Source organism: Typopeltis vanoorti, chromosome 21 (genome assembly GCF_054136105.1).
Source record: "Typopeltis vanoorti isolate ZY-2024b chromosome 21, IOZ_Tvanoo_1.0, whole genome shotgun sequence".
NCBI classification, from domain to species: domain Eukaryota; kingdom Metazoa; phylum Arthropoda; class Arachnida; order Uropygi; family Thelyphonidae; genus Typopeltis; species Typopeltis vanoorti.
Window position 1 is genome coordinate 45,479,781 of NC_143569.1, and position 20,113 is coordinate 45,499,893.

At 32.7% G+C, this 20,113-nt stretch overlaps 1 protein-coding gene across 5 annotated transcripts in view; it reads left to right on the forward strand.

The window, feature by feature from the left end:
- The window catches only part of LOC150094818 (G protein-coupled receptor GRL101-like), a 56,308-nt gene that overhangs the window by 12,791 nt on the left and 23,404 nt on the right, over positions 1-20,113 (forward strand). For 4 of the 5 annotated variants that reach the window (XM_090411029.1, XM_090411031.1, XM_090411027.1 and 1 more), the window contains 4 exons: positions 1,538-1,612; positions 12,169-12,240; positions 12,356-12,427; positions 17,717-17,788. The exons of the other annotated variant lie outside the window; for it this stretch is intronic. In XM_090411029.1, coding sequence (XP_090267155.1) covers positions 1,538-1,612; positions 12,169-12,240; positions 12,356-12,427; positions 17,717-17,788 — 291 coding nt within the window. The remainder of the gene's footprint in view (positions 1-1,537; positions 1,613-12,168; positions 12,241-12,355; positions 12,428-17,716; positions 17,789-20,113) is intronic. 5 annotated transcript variants of the gene reach the window in all.

Here is a 20,113-nt window from a genome sequence, read left to right on the forward strand (position 1 = left end):
TCTTTCCTAACGAAATTTAGTAAAATTTAGGATTCTACATGAGCACAAGAATATATATCCAGGAATTTCTATTAACGAAATTCAATATTGAAGATCTCTTTTAACATTTGTCAGCTCTTTTCAATTTTGATTTCAGTCACACCATCTGTAGACAAACAAATGTATTACTACAGCAAAGAGGTAGTATCTTTATTAAATTGGTCTTAGATTCAAAGTTTGTTGAGGAAAACCATTCGAAATAATAATAATTATTATTACTATCTGATTCAGTGAAACTTATGTAGTGGTGTGGAATCATTTCCTGCGCCATTTTGACAAAAAGCAAGACAATGTTTTTTGGGCTAGATGAGTGAAGCAAGAATGCTTTTCATATTCCCCGTTATCTGTAGAGGACAATGTAAGGATAGGGTGTTATTATACTATAAGCTCTGTTCATGGCGGGGTAACGGCAATAGCCGAGCCTCAGTTAAAACTTCATTGGCTACAACATTGCCATCTGTTACCCTCTGGAAATCCTCCCACTGCTGATCAAATTCAAGTAAGACAAAGTGATGCCTAAACTATCTTTCTGTTCAGTTATTATGAAAATAAATAGGTGTTCTTATTTAAGCACAACATTAAAATTTTTTCTTTTATTTTATACAGTTACTTACTTACTTTACATCGACAAAAATGGTTGACAACAATTAATAAATATAAATAATGTTTAAACTTTTCTTCAAGAGAGATTATCGATGTATACTTGGATTCTATAGATATAGGTGAGATTTATTTGATAGTGTTTATTCATTACGATACTTTTACGAAAGATTATTCAATAATCTTGCTGACAATTTAATTTAAATAATCATCTTGTGTTTCGTCTGACAGTAACTTGTGTTGTATAAGGTAAAATCTCTGAATAATATTTACAGTTTTTAAAACGAAGGTAGGATTTTTACCAAGTAATTACTCCTTTGTCAGCATTATAGGTAATTCGAGCTGAACGTCTAAAACCAAAAGGAATATTATGTTAACGCAGAGAATTTATCTCCTGCTAAATAGAAACAGAATAAAAAAAAATCATATTTTTTTCTCAAGATAAAGGCATGAGAAAATAAAAATATGGCATTCATTATTACTGATACTTTATTTCAGAGCTATTCAATAAATGAATAGCTCCACTACTGATTTATTGCATTATTGATTTGAAATAAATTAATCCTTTGAAATGTTTCACATATTCCCCCAAACCTTTAATCTCCTTAATCGTTTCCAATTGGTTAACTTTTCACGAATTTCTTTAATATTAAGGCTGACTCATTATTTCATTTAATTATACCGAAGCAAATTATCTGCTAAGAATATTACGTGTTGTGTAAGCATGGAGTAGGTTCATTTTGTCGATATGCATAAACATCTGTTGATTTCTCTTTATGCGCACTAAAATGTATTTGCTTACAAGTACATATCAATCAACTTTATTTTTACTAAACGTAGTCTGAAATTATAAATAATATGTCATTTTTCTTAAAAGTATCTTCATTTTTTTTGGCAGAATTTTACGAGGTAACAACATTGGTCCAATACTACACGTAGGAATGTTCCAAGGACTTGAACGTGTTACTTATTTGTGAGTGTAAAAAATCTACCTTTGGTAATTATTTTACTCAGTTTTCGTGTGATAAATTTTATTACTACTTTAAATAAACATTACGAATTTATTAAAAAAAATTCTTTTTTAAACTGGTAATTCTCTCTTTATGTTAATAAACACAATATTCAACTCCTCCACTATAAACCGTCAAACCTTTGTTCTATTATAAATATGTTATTGTTCTTAACAGAACGATGACCTCAATGGCGCAGAAAATTCAACAATCATAATACATCATTTATTATGTAGATATTTATCGGATCATCTGGTTACTGATATTGATTCAGAGATTCCACACTACTCAATAAAGATTACAAAGATGTTTAAAAAATCATCGGATCTTCTTCGCCATCTAATTTATTGCTTCAATCATCGAGAAATTCAATGACGTATTTATTGCACTTTGAATAACGATCCCAAATGGCTTCCACAATAGTGATTCATTAGTATATTTTATTATATCAAAGCCTATAGTAATAAATGAACGTTAAATTTAGGTTTTCATCTACTAAAATATAGTTGCTATTTTCCTGTGGTTGAAAATTAACTTCACTTTGTGAAGATTGTCTTAAGAATGAGGAACTTGTCGTGATCCTTTGTTCTTAACAAATAATGATATACAGTATATGGAGATAAGATTGTTTATTCTTTACTTTTTGGAGTTCTTTTTTCTTAAGATTTACACAATTGCAGCATTGCCACAAGATCTGAATACTTATTTGAATAGCGGAAAGTGTGTCATTGATTCACCGCGTTGTTCATGCAAATTACAAATTTAAGGAGAAGACTGAATGAAATATGAAGTACACTTCTCTACTTGATGCTTCTCATATATTATGGAAGTCAACATCACCTAGAAAGTATCATTTTCATCTCGCTTCAAGGTAGCATTATTACCTGCAAAATTATGTATCTCTGGTATAATTAATAGCCAAGAACCAACGAAGCGTATTTTATTCAAAATGTTAAGAAATATGTTATTATTTCATGAAAATGGAGGCTAATAAAGAATTGCGATGATTGAAAGGGACGTTCGCGTAGATTTGTGAAGTGTTTCATTGCAACAAGTGGGAGAATGTCAATAAGGAAGGGTTTTTAAAAGATCAAAGATGGTGGTCATTATGTCTGGTTTAAATAAGATTTTTTGAGGAGAAAAATGAGTAAATATATTATTAATGTATCCTCTGGTGAAATCTTAAAAAGCAACCATTTCTCACTGCGCAAGAATTGTTAAACGGATAATATCTTAAGTGAAACAAAAAATACAATTTTAGTTTAATATTAGAAATAAATTTAAGAAAGTTAATCTGTCAGTTTTATTTTGTGTTTGCTATAACTAGTAGAAAATGGAACTATGAAAGCTGAAAAAAATCGTCTTATGTGAATTTCAGTATGACATATTGAAATTTATTCATTTCCTAATATAACAATTGGCATTCAATATTCAATATACATAATATACAAATGACATGATAACTCCTTGAAATCTTCCCTGAAATATGACATCAGTAATACAGATGAGTTTACATATGAAGAATTACAAAATATCAAACCAAGTAGAACAGGCAAGTCACCAAGAGAAGATAATATAAACACAAACTTCTTAAATTTGTAGGTAAAGAATTTAACACCAGATTTCTAAAATTTATAAACCAAATATACAAAGAGGGAAAATCCCCAAAAAGGTGGGTCTGAGCTCTAGTGATACCAATTTATAAAAAAGGGTCTAAAAATAGATTGCAATAGCTATCATAGTATTAGCCTCCTCAATACAAAATACAAAATATATGCAAAAATGTTAACGAACAAATTAATTATCCTATGTAGAATCGCAACTGGGAGACGAACAGAATGAATTCCGTAAGGGAAGATCATGTTTCTATCTCAGTTTTGTTTTTGTTTGTTTTTATCTTAAAAATAATTATAGAAAAACATAGAGAATACAATATTCAAACACACCTAGCTTTCATCGTTATAAAAGCATTTGACGAAATTCAGAAATAAACTATGAGAAACTCTAAAGGAATATCATATTCCAAACCAGCTATACAATGCTCTATTAAACACATACTATAAAAATGAAATAGCAATAAAGTAAAATGATATCATATCTACTTGGAAACCAATAAATAGAGCAGTCCGTCAAGGCTGTCCTTTATCCCCCATATTATTCAATATATATATATGTGTGTGTGTGTGTGTGTGTGTGTGTGTGTGTGTGTGTGTGTGTGTGTGTGTGTGTGGACAATATTATCAAAAAATGGAGAGAAGTAAATACATGTGGCTTCCAAATCGATCAACATACAAAAATAGATACGTTACTCTCTGCTGATGATCAGATCATCTTTGGAAAGACTGAAGATGAACCACAGAAATCAATTTATTATAAATTGATTAATAATATATATTATTAATAATATTAATAATTAATAATAATTAATTAATTAATAATTATTAATTTATATATATATATATATATATATATATATATATATATATATATATATATATATATATATATATATATAATATTATTTAAATTATTTAAATAATATTATACAACAGCATGGCCTAGAAATGTCAACAGACAAAACTAAAGTCATGGCTTTTTATGGAAATAACCCTGTCAGAAGTAGAATAGTAATAAATAATTAAAAATTGAGCAAGTTAATACTTTTATGTTCTGAAGAATTTATAATCATTTCTGTGAGGATTGAATTAATTATGAATTTTAGTATACATTAAACATATATAATAATACACTCCCGAACTAGTTTATGCAATGTAGTATATTAAACTTATCAAAACATATATGCTCAATTTTATCTATTTTCATTTATCTTAAGAACAAAATAAAAGTAAGCATGAAATAAATCTAAAAATTGTCTTTTTACACAGTTGTATTTCTTAAAAGTAATAAATTTTATCATCTATAATATCCTTTACCCATTACTAAATAACATTAAATAAAATTATATTTACTTTGCCGATGTTATAGAAAATTTCTCCTTTTCTCAATCTACGTAGCAGACATCCCTCTGAACCGAGAACACCATTCACTTCATTATATGCAGATGATACTACATTAATGGCAAGATCTCTGAGACCAAACGTGATATGAAGAAAAAAGTCCTTTTTAGGACTTCCAGGATCGAATGGCAATGCTGTACGCGGCTATTGCCGTTACCCAGCCATGACTACAGCTTTTTAGCTCAATAACACTCCATCCACACAGATTTTCTTCATTCAGATGACGGGATAAAGAGTCAAGGACTCAGTCCATCGCCCAGTTCTTATAAGAACTGAGCCCAAACGTGGGATTGTTTCATTCAATCCAATACCCTTGGAGGGTAATGGATGGCAATGCTGTAGCTAATGAAGTTCTAACTGAGGCTCGGCTATTGCTGTTACCTTCCTGCCATGATCAGAGCTTCAATAGCTCAATAACCTTACTCTTACACTGTCCTCTACAGATAACGGGGAAGATGAAAAGCATTCTTGCTTCGCCCCTTTAAGCCAGTCTTTATAAGGACTGAGCCCAAACCTGGCAACCAGAAGACTTCAAAGCAGTATACATATACTGGTACTGGAAAAATGGTTGGCGGACTGGAAGATCCAAGTAAACCCTCAAAACAGCTCAGCCATACTGTTTTCCAGAAAGAAAATCCATAGTATGGAGGACATTCATCTTTTGGGAGTTATGATTCCATGGCAGACTGAAGTCAAATATCTTGGAGTGATTCTTGATAAAAAAAACTCCTTTTCAGCAATCATATAAGACACATTGTCCCGAAGACATCCAAAGTAATAGCACAGCTCTACCCTTTGATCAACAGAAAAAGCAAAATGGATACACAAACAAAGTTAATAATTGACAAGATGGTAATACGTCCGCTCATCACTTACGCATCCCCTGCATGGAGCCACACCGCGAATACAAATATTCAAAAACTACAGAGATTACAGAACAAGTGCCTGAGGATGATTATAGATGCCTCTTTATTTATTAGAAACTCCCAGATCCATAGAGAAGTCAAAATCCCTTATATCTCTTTCCTTCTCCTAGATCTAGCTGAGAAGTTCTTTACCAAGGCAAGCAACCACCTAAACCCGTTGACCAAAGAAGCTTCGGAATATAATGAAGCGGAAAGCTACAAATATAAAAGGCCTAAGTCTATCTTAAGTCCAGCAGAACACAGCAAATTTCACTGCCCTCACTGGGCGAACTATAGCTCAAAAACACTCCATTCAAAGTTCTTCCTTTACAGACAAAGGGGAATATGAAAAGCAATTTTGCTTCACCCAACTAGCCAGAAATGTTAAGTGAATTTTTATGTAACGTATGTGGATATACTGAATTTCGAAGAGCTCCGTGTAAGTAGGTTGCATGCAGTCATTATTGAAACTGACCTGATTATATTCTTCCGGGTTAAAACAGTGTGTAACCTGCACACCATTTGTTTGCATTACCTTAGTGCTATACAGAGAAGTGACCTCATCGGCTAATGGGTTTGCGTTGCAGACTTAACATTAAAATTAACGGCTTTCTTGCATAACCAAAATCACAGGGTAGAGCTTATGTATTAAACCTTCACACTTAAATGACGCTGTTTCACACACACACACACACACACACACACACACACACACACACACACACACACACACACACACACACACACACACACACACACACACACACACACACACACACACACACACACACACACCATTAATTTAACTTAATGGAAAGCGATAAAGTCGACTGTCCATGCCCTAAAATTGCAAAGCAGTTTTTCCTTAAGAAACAGGGTTTCCAAATTTCTTTGAGTTTGCTATTTATATAAAATGTTTCTGGGTTCCTAATTATAGCGTTCTTAAGATTAAAACTTTCTTAGTAATTCAAACTAATTGGCCTTCGTGTAGAAAAGTTCCTTATAAATAATTCTCTAAATGTAATAACTGGTACACGCTGGTATTCAAAGATGTGATTATGTTGTATAGTTCCTGGCATTTTATGCTATTTTTTCACCATTTAAAACAAACTCAAGTCTCTTCGGTAGACTTGATATGATCGCATATAATGTGTTATGAATTATAGCATTGTTTTTTGGGTACTATATTTAGATATCGTCCATAATGAAACAATGCCTGGCTCTTAAATAAAAAATGGAAACGAAGTAATTAGTCTGAGAGTCTCCGTAGCTTAGTCAGTATAGACGAAGGGTCTTGGTTGGAATGACCTGGGTTCGATTCCCGTCTATGATGTGAGGAACCTTTATGTGGTCTCTCTCTACTCAAGGTGAGTCAGCTGGTCTTATACGGACACGAGGGTTTTTCACCTTTTAAAAAGGTCTCATTGAAGAATTAGCTAAGAAAACACTTTATCGAAGAATTATCTTTAAGAAAAAATCTAAGAATCATTATTTAAGGGGGGAAAAGCTACAAATAAAAAGGTCAGTTTTATTCTGAAAATTCGCATGCTTTTCAATATCTGAATAGATCAAGCAAAGAATGTGTGATTATTTTTCGTAATTCGACGAAAGTATAACGAAAAACAACAAACTTAATTTTCATTTAATCCATAAATGGTAATGTTGAATTTTACAATTTGACAAATGGAAATGCGAGATTAGAACAAACGCATACTATTGAAGGGATTTATTTAATTATTGGTTGTGCATGACAGCGCTATTCGGAAACGTTGCCAAGTGCTTTTTTTTCTTACAGCTGTTATACTCGTTTAAGTATAACAGAGACTGCATTTACAAGAAATATCTAAGACAAAGGATGTTAATTCATTTAAAGCTGTCATCATCATTCAGCTAAGAGAAAGGAGAGTTACCCAAACAGCCTTATTTCGGGTCCGCTGACGTTTATAAAAGTTAGTTGTTGCTAAAACAGTCAACGCGGAGCTCGGTTCAGAGTGAAATTGCTTCTTTTTTTTTTTTTTTTTTTTCCTGTTGAGTAATCGTAAATCTGACTTGGCAACATGAATTCGCCGTAAGATAATTCTTAATGTCATTTCACTTTAGCGACGCTTGCAAAATGCTTTTATTTTTCTCCTAGGAGGATGCGCGTTTAACTATTTTAATATTAATAGTAACACTGTAGTGATTACAGGATATTTTAATGTTTCGGTAGCACGCATGAGAAGCTTCGTATGAATTTATATAAAAATTAATTTTAATTGTGTTTCTCGTAGTAGATTGTAACTATTAAGAAACTTCTGGTAAAAATATTTATAGCGGTTTAAACGTGAAAGATGACATTAATTAAAAAACAAAGCAAATGTTTTTTTCAGTTTTCAGTTACGAACATTAAAATTTGGCACGTTTATTACCATTTTTAAAACTCTTACGCAGTTATTTTTAATTAATTTCTTTGCCATCGACGTATTTTTCGTTATATCGATATGATTTAAACAATGAAAGATAACAGACATTGCGGTTTATTTATTTATTTACATAATTTATTTCTTCTTCTGTGCATTTTTCCCGCTTCCATTGCAGGATCCGCGTGTTACGTAGATACGACGTTTGTTAGTACACCCCCAGCCGGCCTGTCGCCGAGGGGGAAATGTATTTTTCGACTGTAGCAGCTTGTGTTCACGGGGCCGGTTTGCCTGTTTACGGGATGAAAAGCCCAAGATAAACTGGGGAAAAAATAAACCCTGCTGTCTACGCCCGCCTAACTTGGCTATGGCTGAGAAAGATTCTTAAGCTCCTCACGATTCTCGTCGACGGGAATCAAGCCTAGGACACTCCTTCCCCGGGCATATGGTTGCGAAGCGCATAGCCACTAGGCTAACCGCGCGAACTTATTTACATAATTTACTAATTATGTAAATATATTTGCATCAAATACGAAATATCAAAGATTTATGACGTGTATATTAAAAGCAAATAAACATTTTTGTACGTAACATTACGAAATAATAAAGAATTAAATATTTAGGAAAAATTGTAAAAATACAAAGGAATAATCTTTTTTTATTCAGATTCTACTTAGAACACCATTTATATAAAATAATGCTGAATTTTTAATATAAATGAATAATGTTCATAAACGCGGGTTAAAAAAAAAAGGGAGTCATAGGCAGTAAGCTGTAGCCAATGAAGTTTTAACTAAGGTTCGGCTATTGCCGTTACCCAGCCATGACTAGAGCCTTTAGCTCAATAACACCCCATCCACACAGATTTTCTTCAATCAGGTGAAGGGATAAAGAGTCATGGACTCAGCACATCTTCCCCCCCCCCCAAAAAAATAATAAAAAATAAACTCGGGTTTTTCGTCCCACAGAACAGGGGGAAAACACCCCGTGAACACACACGGCTACAGACATAAAATGCTTATGGCCAGGAACGCAACGGGAATCCACCTTGCGTCATATATGTCCCCAGTAATTAGCTGCAACCTCTCTCAAAGAGAGTAGGCTACAGGATTAGGATGTTATCAGTACTTTAAAAAATATATTATTATTATTATTATTATTATTATTATTATTATTATTATTTTTATTATTATTATATTTTTTATTATTATTATTATTTTTTATTATTATTATTATTATTATTATTATTATTATTATTATTATTATTATTATTATTATTATTATTATATTTTTTATTATTATTTTATTTTATTATTATTATTATTATTATTATTATTAATATATATTAAGAGGGCGCTGTGTAGGCATACGAACGGTCGCACGGTGATATCGCTGCTCCAGTTTTTTATAGTTTTAAAGTGGTTCCAACTCCTGTTTTAAGTTGAAAGTGCTCCCAAGTAACCCTACTCATCACGCCGAAGACAGTGACATAAAATTCAACGAGATCGTCTAAGAAGAAACCAAATTTTGAAGTGTTGAAAAGGGAACAGAGAGGACCGTGGTCAACAACCAGCGAAGAACAAAGGACGTCGCCATCTTTATAATCACGCCTCACCGCCTAAGGGAAGAAAGGTGAGTCATGAAGTGTATCAAATGCCTGGAGGAGTTATCGTCCAACGGAAATAATATAACTTGTACGAAATGCAGTAGGACTCTACACTTAAAATGTGCCGGCTTTTCAGAAACAACCGGGCAACATAAATATGAACCCGATGTAACACGTGAAGAATGGAAGTGTGTAATCTGCAAGAGGAACAAAGAAACGCACGTAAGGCAACCACCTACGATGCAGCCGATTACACCGGAGGCGAAATCAGATGACGAACTGAACAGACAAAAAAACGCAGGTGAGTCCTATAATTTAAACTCTTTAAGTATACTAATAGAAAACGGTCTAGTGACTATAAAAGCCAGCTTAGTAGATCTTGTGCAAGAACTCTTTAAGAAACAGAACGAACAAATAACAAAAAAATCTAGCGAATATGAAGATTTGGTAAAACATAATAATTTAGCAGTTATAGAAGTGTTGCAAACGGTAAAATACATTAAAATGAGCATTAACGCACTAAAAGACAGGCAACACAATTTGATGAAAGAGACATCCGAACTCCGTCAAGAACTTCATTCTCTAAAACTACAACACGAACGTTTAAATCAGCAACAACATAAAAAAGATCTTGTCATAAACGGTCTTCCTGAAACTGCACCTACAGAAAACCTCAGAGACGTGATTTTAAAATTAGGCCATGTAATTGATATCCCCCTACAGCTTAACGACATTCAGTCCGTAAATCGGATTCCTAGGAAGAGCAAAAACCAAGGCTTCTCACGACCTGCCCCAGTCATAATTCGTCTTAAGAGCAAGTCCACAAGAGACAATCTCATAAAAGCCAGCAGGCAGAAAAAACCAGTTGCCAAGGACTTGAACGCACAGCAAGACAATACACCAATCTTCCTATCCGAATATTTAACACCATTCAACCAGAATCTGTTGTACCAAACACGAAAAGCAAAAATGGAAAAAAATTACCAATTTTTGTGGACCAGAGATGCCAAAATATTCATAAGGAAGTCACAAACTTCAAAGCCGATACAAATTAAAAGCGCAGAAGATATAGAAAGGCTGCCACTGTGAAGAAAAAAGCCTCCTAAATAGTTCAAAAAGAAGCCCGCAATAAAAAAAGAACGTGAACCATCAAGACAGATGCAATAACACAGGATATATCGGCAATTTCACTTTGATCCGACATTTCAGATCATTCATTTGACCTCCCAAAGATCTGCCTACTTCCAACACAGCAACCAAATCAATAACAAATATATGTATATATAACCAGTATCACCCTCAGATAAGCTAATTACAAAGCTTCGAGGGTGCAGTTGAGTTATATCCCAGTAGTAGTATTTATCTAACATTATTCACTTAACATTCTGTAATGAATTCTAGTAGTAAACAGAAAATGTGATAGTAATACTTCAGTTATATATTTAAGTTTAAAATTATATATTTAATTTACAATTTAAATTTAAAAAAATTATTATTATGTGAACTGCAACATAAGTAATATTGTTTAACTTGTGAGTCATTAATAACAAACACCATTACCATGATTATTATTAATGGTAATAATACACACAAAAAAAAAAAAAATTATGTATATTCTAAAATCAAAAATTCTGTATAATCCTTATACTAATTACTGTAAATATTATTATTGTATGAAACTGAGACATAATAACTTTTTTTTTTAAACAAAAAAAAATTAAAAAAATAAAAAATAAATAAAAAATTACTACTATTATACTCAAGATAACTATTGTATATATGTATGTGTAAATATTTTAACAGTGAACAAAAATATTATTTATTTAAAAAAATTATTATAATTCAAAAATATTAATAACTCGCCAGTATTTGTCATTCACAATTGTAATGTATTATAAATATTATGTATATATATATATATACGTGTATATAAAACTATTGTTGTATCTATGTATGTAATTTATCTGAGACAATAAAATGTTTAAAAAAAAAAAAAAATTATTATTATTATTATTATTATGGCGTATTAATGAAATTATTTTTATTTTATTTATAACATACAAAAACTCTTAGGTTCAAATGCTTAGATATAATAAATCTAATAAAATTATTTTACTTTAATTTATTATAATTTAAAATATAATTCATAGATTTAAATTATATTTTAAATTTTATATTTTAATAATACAAAGAATTTATTAAGTTAGTTTTTTTATTTTGAAAAATTCTAAAAAATTAATATTAATTTAAAAAATATATTTTAAATTAATTAAACTAATTTAAAAAAATAAATTAAACCTAATATATGGTTATACTTTCAATGTTTATGAAACGAAAAGGTATATGTTGATGTCTCGCTTATAAAACTGATTAATTTCTTATTATATATAAAAGTTATTAATATACTCGTGTTTAAATTTATTAAAGTTAGAGTAAATCATTATTCTTATTATAGTTATTAGAAAATGCTTTTTATTCCACAATGTTTAAGAAAATTGATTAAATTATATAAAAATATAATGTTTATAACAATCGAATAAAAAATATGTTTAGAAAGAGATATAAATTTCATTTAATCTATTTCTTTTTCAGGGATCTTAGCTTTAACACCATTATCAGCATCCCGAACGAGACATTTTGGAATTTGTGGAGGCTCAGAATACTGTAAGTTCCCATTCATGATTAATTTGAAATATTTAGAGCCCTTTAAATAAGCAATTAATATTACTTTTTTCATTATGCTTATTAATACTTGCACATCGTTTTGCACTGCTTTCAGAGATCTAAGGCATAATAAATTGCAAGTTCTTTACAAGGATGCTTTTATGGGATTAGCAAACCTAAGATCACTGTAAGTAAATTTTAATTTAATGTCATGTTATTTATTTCTAAATATATAAAAGTGTGTGTATATATATATATATATATATGTTAAAAATACCAAGCAATTTTAAACCTGGTTTTTCTCCATTTCCCAAGTAAGCAAACAGACAAACAAGTCAAGTTTGCGCCTGCAAGTGATGCAAGTCTAGCTGATCCTACAGGTAGTGCAAGACCAAGGCAGCTCGTGGTAAAGGTGGAATAAGCTCTGATCACTAATCTTAATATTTACCCTTAATGCCAAAACACATCTCCAAGAAGGGGATGCATGGTGTTTTGTATTAAAGGAAAGGGGCCACTACCCAGACATATATATATATATATATATATACATACGAGAGAGAGAGAAGAGAAGAGTGTATATATATATATATATACAACAAGAGAGAGAGAGAGAAGAATAAAAATACCATCCATATCTCTCCCAAAGAAAATGAACGTTTACATTATTTTTGGCGTTGGAAATGGGAGAGATTTATTATGCTGACGTTACTGAAAACTTGGGTTTCTTAGCGTTCTTCGTTTGCGTTTGCTTGGATTTTTATCATTTCTGCCTAAACTGCTGTCTGAATATTTGTAAGAACAGCTGAACATGTAAAAATAAGATGTATTTTTTGATGAAGTTAAAGGCTTTATTTACGTTTTTCATTGAATATTTTATTGCATATTTTCGACATTCTTTCGTAAATTCCATACCGAATTTATAAATCATATTAGGAGCAGACGTCACATTGTTTTTGTGTAACGAAACCCCTTTACACATCTTTTCGTGATTTGTTTCATAAAAGTAGTTGAATTCCATTTAAATCATGATAAAAGAAAATTTAGCCTTAAACAGCATGTGTTATTAATATTTGTATATTTAATCAATTTAATATTTATTATTCGCAGATTTATGCTACTTTTCTTTCCTGAAAGGAACGTATGCATATTTTAATTAGAGTTTTTTAAACTAGTTCCAAAATTCGCATTATTTCTTCTTTGTTTCTCTTTATTTGTCTCTATTAACATTTGACAATTATATAAATTGAGAACTAGTGTTTAACGTTATTCAAATACTCGAATATATTATGAATATCTGACTATTAATGTTTGGTAAAGCATAATCGAAAGTCTCTTTTGATCTGCACAATTTTTACATTCATGTCCCTCTTTCATATCAATTTTTTGATTATCTCTCCCTGGTTCTATAATTTTTTCATAGGTTGCATATCCACTGTGTACTCTTCATCCATATTCATATATTTAGATAAAAGCACATACCGTATTTTATTCAAGCATGATGTCATTCCAGTACTCTGTTTGAATGGCTGCATAAGCCTATTCAGCAAAGTAACATTTTGTTTCCTACTCACTACTCTAATGTATGGGATATAAGAAATCCAGAAGGAACATTCGTTGCTTTTTATGGAACAGCACATAAATGTCTTGTATGGCTACACAACAGTGAATAGGTGTGGCTCAGAGTTAATTAAACTAGCAAGACATGTAGGAATTCACCGAACAATTGAATTCCAAAAGCTTTATGTGCACCTACTTACTACGACTTATCCTCTTCGTGGCAGATGACAAATAAAGCCGAGATTTTTTTTCTTCGAGATCCCTCTGTCTTGTGCATCTAATTCTGCTTCTCTCCAGCTTTCCCACCAATCCATTCTTATTTCATGTTCTGTCATTATCTGTCAATTTAATTTAGGCTTTCTGCATTTCCTTTTTTCTTCCGAAATCCATGTCAAAGCTGCTGTTAGGATCTCTCTCTGTTGTAAATTCTCGTTACATGTTCAATCCAATTCCAGCTGTTTTATTATTATTATTATTATTATTATTATTATTATTATTATTATTATTATTATTATTATTATTATTTCACTGGTGATACTTTTGTGCTTTTCATTATTTGTTATACGTTGGAGCCAAGATATTTTTAATATTTTATGCAACTATTTTGCTTGAAAACTATTTAATTTAACTTCCTATTTTTGGTTAATTTCCATCCTAACATTTCTATTGAAGTTTTTTATTTTGATTTTATTATAATATTTGATATACAGTGATATGTAAGCAAAATACAAGCATTTTGCTTGTATATCACTGGATTTTTATTATATTAAAACTACGTCGTCTGCATAAACTGCAGTCACCGAGACTACTATGCTTCATTCCCATGGTTAGACTATTGTTTCCAGTCTTCCAGTCCAAACATATGCACCGAACACATCATCAAAGTAATCCTCACTGGCATGAAAACATATATTCCCCACACTACTCAGAACTGCTGTACCCTATCTAAACCCTGGTTCTCTAAAAAATGTGCCAAGGCTGTATAAACGAAAAATCAGACATACCACAACTGGCTCAAATCAAGAACCCAAACCTCATTCAAAGCCAATACTGAAGCCCGAAACAGATGCAAGAAAATTATCAATGCTTCTAAACAGAATTTGAACGGGCAAAAAAGCAGGAAGCTTGCAGCCTGTCCAAACGGCAGTCATGCCTTTTGGTATCTTGCCAAGGCAACTGGCCGTAACTTTTGCCCTACACTATTCCCACCTCTATCATACCCAGACGGCTCAATTGCAACATCACCCACAGAAAAAGCTAACCTCCTGGATTCACACTTTGCATCCAATGCACACATAACTGACAATGGCAAATGCCCTCCAGTCATTCCAACTGCCCAACATACAATGCCCCCTGTATCCTTTTGCAAAAAAAAGATATCATAAACCTGTTGTCTAAATTAGACACACAAAAACGTCTCCTGGCCCTGCCGGCATTCCTCCAATTATCCTGAACGTCTGTTTACCAGAACTGACTCCTATCCTATGCCATCTGTACACACTCTCTTACTCCACTGGTATATATCCCAAAGTCTGGAAACTGGCCTATTCAACCCATTCCTAAAAAGGGTGACAAATCAATGCCATCTAACTACCGCCCTATCTCACTCACTTCGGTCCTATCTAAAGTAATGGAGAAAACCATCAACTCTCAACTCTTGATCTACCTCGAAGGTACCTGGCTAATAAGCGACCACCAATACGGATTCCGTCAAAGCCGTTCAACAGGAGATCTACTCTCATACATCACTGGACAAACCCCATGGAGAAATTCGGTGAATCCCAAGTAGTTGCACTTGATATCTCCAAAGCCTTTGGCCGAGTCTGGCACAAAGGCTTACTAAACAAACTCCCATCATTTGGACTGCCTCAGAACTTCTGCAGATGGATTGCCAGCTTCCTGTATGGACACACACTATGTGTGATGGTAGATGGCTCCCTATCCTCTCACCATCCAACTAATTCCGGGTTCCTCAAGACTCAGTTCTCTCACCTACCCTCTTCCTTCTATATATCAATGACCTACTTCAGTTGACCTCTAACCCAATACACAGTTTTGCAGATGACAGCACACTACATTCCTCCCTTTCATTTGACAAACCCTACCCTACCCAACTCACTTCAATCCACAGAATATCAACCACCACTGCCCTCAATTCCGACCTCCAAGCCATCCACCAATGGGGGTCAGATAACCTCATCAACTTCAACGCTAGTAAAACCCAGTTCTGTCTTATTTCTCACAAAAAAGAACCCATTTTCCCCCCAGAATTGTTTTCGATAACACTCAAATTCCCAGACAAGATGAAATTTCTCTTCTAGCAAATACCCTGACATCACGCCTCTCCTGGCATAAACACATCACACCCATTGCATCCTCAGCTTCCAAAGAACTGGGATTTCTCTTTCGCTCAATACGCTACTTCACCTCTAAACCTTATACAAATCACAAATCCGCCCAGTTAGTGAATACTGTTCTCACATCTGGAGTAGGGCTCCTAAAAGCTACTTTAAAATGCTTGACTCAATACAGAGGAGAGCAATTGGACTAATAAATGACCCATCTCTCACCAACTCGCTCCCCTCACTTTCACATAGACGCTTGGTCTCTGCAATCTATATATTCTATAAATATTTCCATGGGAAATGTTCATCTGAAACAGCATCAATAATCACCCCACTCTGTCCCGCCAAGATCGACAATCCCCACTAAGCCCATTGGAACACGTACAGCTGCCGCCCAACATCCTTTCACAGTATACCTTGAAACCCACAGAACAAGCTTCTTTTCCTCCTCATTCATACAGGCGTTTAAGTCAAATGTAAACAAGTTTCTCCTTTCCCAACCAACCACCCATATACGGTACTAACATACTATAGGTTGACCAGCCAACCTCTCATATATGGGCCCAACATAAAAAAAAGATCTTCGAGCTGTCGCACAGGATTCCTTTTAATTCTTATTCTTACAACCAGTAACTTTTCTTATATCCCAATCAATGATTGTCAGAAAGTAAACCTCACCGTTACTTAAAGTAAGAATGTGATACTCCTAATCTCTTCTAAAACCAACGTGTTTGTGCCTTAACATATTTTCATTTTCACTTTTAATCCTATTTTTGCATATTTCTCAGACTAAGTTTGTAACTATTCACAGTGGACTATTCCACTTTAATTATCACATCTGGTGAGATCTCTAGGTATCCTTTCAGTCCCTTGCAATTTATCAGTAGCAGTTTGTTTGGTTATCTTAAGCATTTCATTTGTTATATTATCATTGCCACGTGCCTTACCTTTCCTCTCTTCATCTTCTCTATTACGTTCATTATTTCCTTTTTAGATTAAATTTTAGTGTAATATTTAAATATGTGCATATACGAGGTTCTTTCATTATTGGGGATCGTATCCTGTCTTCTATTAATCTTATACTCTTCAGTTAGTAGTAAACGATTTTATCCTTATAGAATGTATGTGCTTTTCCCACCTCCAGAGTATATTTTCCTTGTCACCTCATACAATTTTCCGCTGAGTACTAATGCTGCAGTTTTTTGTTTCTTCTGACAAAGCTATATGTAATTAATCAAATGAATTTCTTTAATTCTGTGAGATTTAGCATTTGTAAACATTTTAATTTTATCCCTTTCTTCTATGAGTTCCCAGAGCTTGTTATTTTTACCTTTCTTAGCATCCAAACGGTGGCTCGCTACCTTTATATATCATTCTAAAATTTTTCTATTATGCACCAGTTAGCTAAAAATCAATGTAATGACATGTAATGTAATGAAATCAATATGTTTTCATGAAATATATTTTTAAAACAATGCTCGAATGATTAATTTTCATACATATTTTTCAGAACTCATCATCTAATTTTTGTTTTTCTAATTATTTAATATGTTTTTCTCATTTTTATATTTTAGATTTTTGAGAGGAAACTCACTTCGGAAAATAGGTTCTCTTGCTTTCAATGGTTTATCATCACTGAAATCTCTGTAAGTATAATGGTATACTTTTTATTCTTGCTTTTATTCATAATATCATGTAGTAGCTGGGTTATTATTAGATGAAAGTTTCCTCGCTAGTTCTGTCAGTGAAAGCTAATGTTTGTTTAATATAAAAACTGCGGATTCGAATGCCACTTTAAAATGGACGTTTGTAAAAGGCTGGCCCGGAAGATTTTATATAGGCCTTGAAGTATATAAGGTTTCTTTAAAAAATGATGTAATGATACCATGGTAACCATAAGTTCTGTTTTAGTAGCTCATTGATGAAATGCTGGTTAATACTTCCAAACATTATGCGTTGTATCAAATAGAGAACCAAATAAATCAATAAACAGATGAGGCAATACGGATAGTTAGGGTAGTGAAAGCAGAAAACTCAAGGAATACAAATCCTAGGAATGATCTAATGCACGCACAGAACTTAACAAAAACGTGGGTACATAATATATCGAACATCTGTCGAGTTATTGCCAAGATCTGGATTAATCAAACAATCATATAGGGGAATGGAATCTAAGCATCATATGCCTATCGATAAGTAGGTAGTGATCTCCAATTATAAGGGATTCAGTCTATCATGCACTCTCTGTATAACGTCTGACAATATTTTATTTGAGATATTTTATCCCTGTGTAGTGGATGTCATTGGTGGTGATTATTATATGGAATCGCTCAAGAAAGATCCACTAAAAATGCAGTGAGTTTAGAACTGAAATAGACAATGTTGTTGTTCATAGATTTTATAACAGCATATGATAATATGGATAGATGTGATTTAATTATCCCTGTAGATATATAAATCTACTGGGATATATAAATATATATGAATTACAGATATTGTGGAAACTTATTGTTCTAGTCAAAGTTACAAAGAGGAACAATCGATGTCACATTAAAACTCAGAACTACGTTGTCTGGTTACATCAACACAACGTTCGATGGCGGAGGTCCTATCTTGCCTATTATTCAACATAGCGCTTCAAACGACAATCAGAGATCGTCGTATTACATAAGAGTAACCATCTGCTAGAAGTCAATACAAATTTGTGCATATGTTGAAACAATAATTAAAGAAACCTTAAGTATTCTCTTTTGAAATTATACATACTTTTACATACCTTGGATCAGAGTTTAGCTGTAAAAATGACATCGATGCTTAAGCTCCAAAAGTGTGTTTTTCTGGAAACAGATATTTCCACATCACATTTGTTCTCAAGGGAAACGAAATTCACGATATACAAAATACTTCTAAGATGAGTATTAACATATGACTTTGAAACCCGAGTATTGTCAACGACGTATGAAAGATCTCTAGGTTTATTTCAAAAGGTTATCAGATACATTTTGTATCTGATACAAGAGAATGTTGCGTAGAGGAAAAGATATAACCATGAACTATACAGATTACCTAATGAGACAGATATTATCAAGCATATTAAAATCAACAGATTAGGCTGAGCTGGACATGTTATAAGTACGGATAATAACAGGGTAGTTAAGAAGAAGTTCAATGCTAGACAGACCAGAATGAAAACGTAAATTGGAAGACCTAAACTGAGATGGAAAGATGGAGTGATCCAAAGTACAAGGCTATCGAAAAAACTGTAGGAATTGAGAAATGAAAACGGAAGATTGGCAGAAGCTTCTGAAAAAGGCGAAGTTCCATCAAGGACTGTTGAGCCACTGAACGATGGTGATGACAAAAGATATATGCGGTAGGATAAATCACTAAGAAATATGTAATTCGTTACAGTAAGGTTAATTCTAGTATAGAATTCTTATATTATCTAGAAATTATCCAGGATCGAAGATTAAAGTAAGTGATATTTTTCAAGAACTAAGGCAAGATCATCCAATTGAAAATTAACAAATTTGTTATTTATTTCCAGACGCTCAATTGATCAGTCAGTTTCAACGAAGTCGTTTGGTTGGAAACATTTGGGTTCCAGTCTCGTCTGAGATGCAAAGAACCTTAATAAGGACGTTTTTCATCTGAAGTTGACGTAGTTAGTCTCATAAGGAGGTGGTAGGGTTTTTCCTCCCAAAATTCAGGTTTTTTATTCCTCAAGTTGGACAAGAAAACACAGTCAATTTACAGACAAAAATAAATATTTACGCATTAAGACTAATCATGTTTTTTCCCTAATTTATAATTTATTTATTATTATTATTTGAGACCAAACGGTGAGATCATCTCTATTGTGTCTATCAGCTGTCTCTTTTACCCAAAAGCCTAAAATTTCTTTAAGAGAAACTTCTGTATCCTCCGTAATAATAGCAGCTATGAAACGCCTTTGAAAAGTTGCGTACATG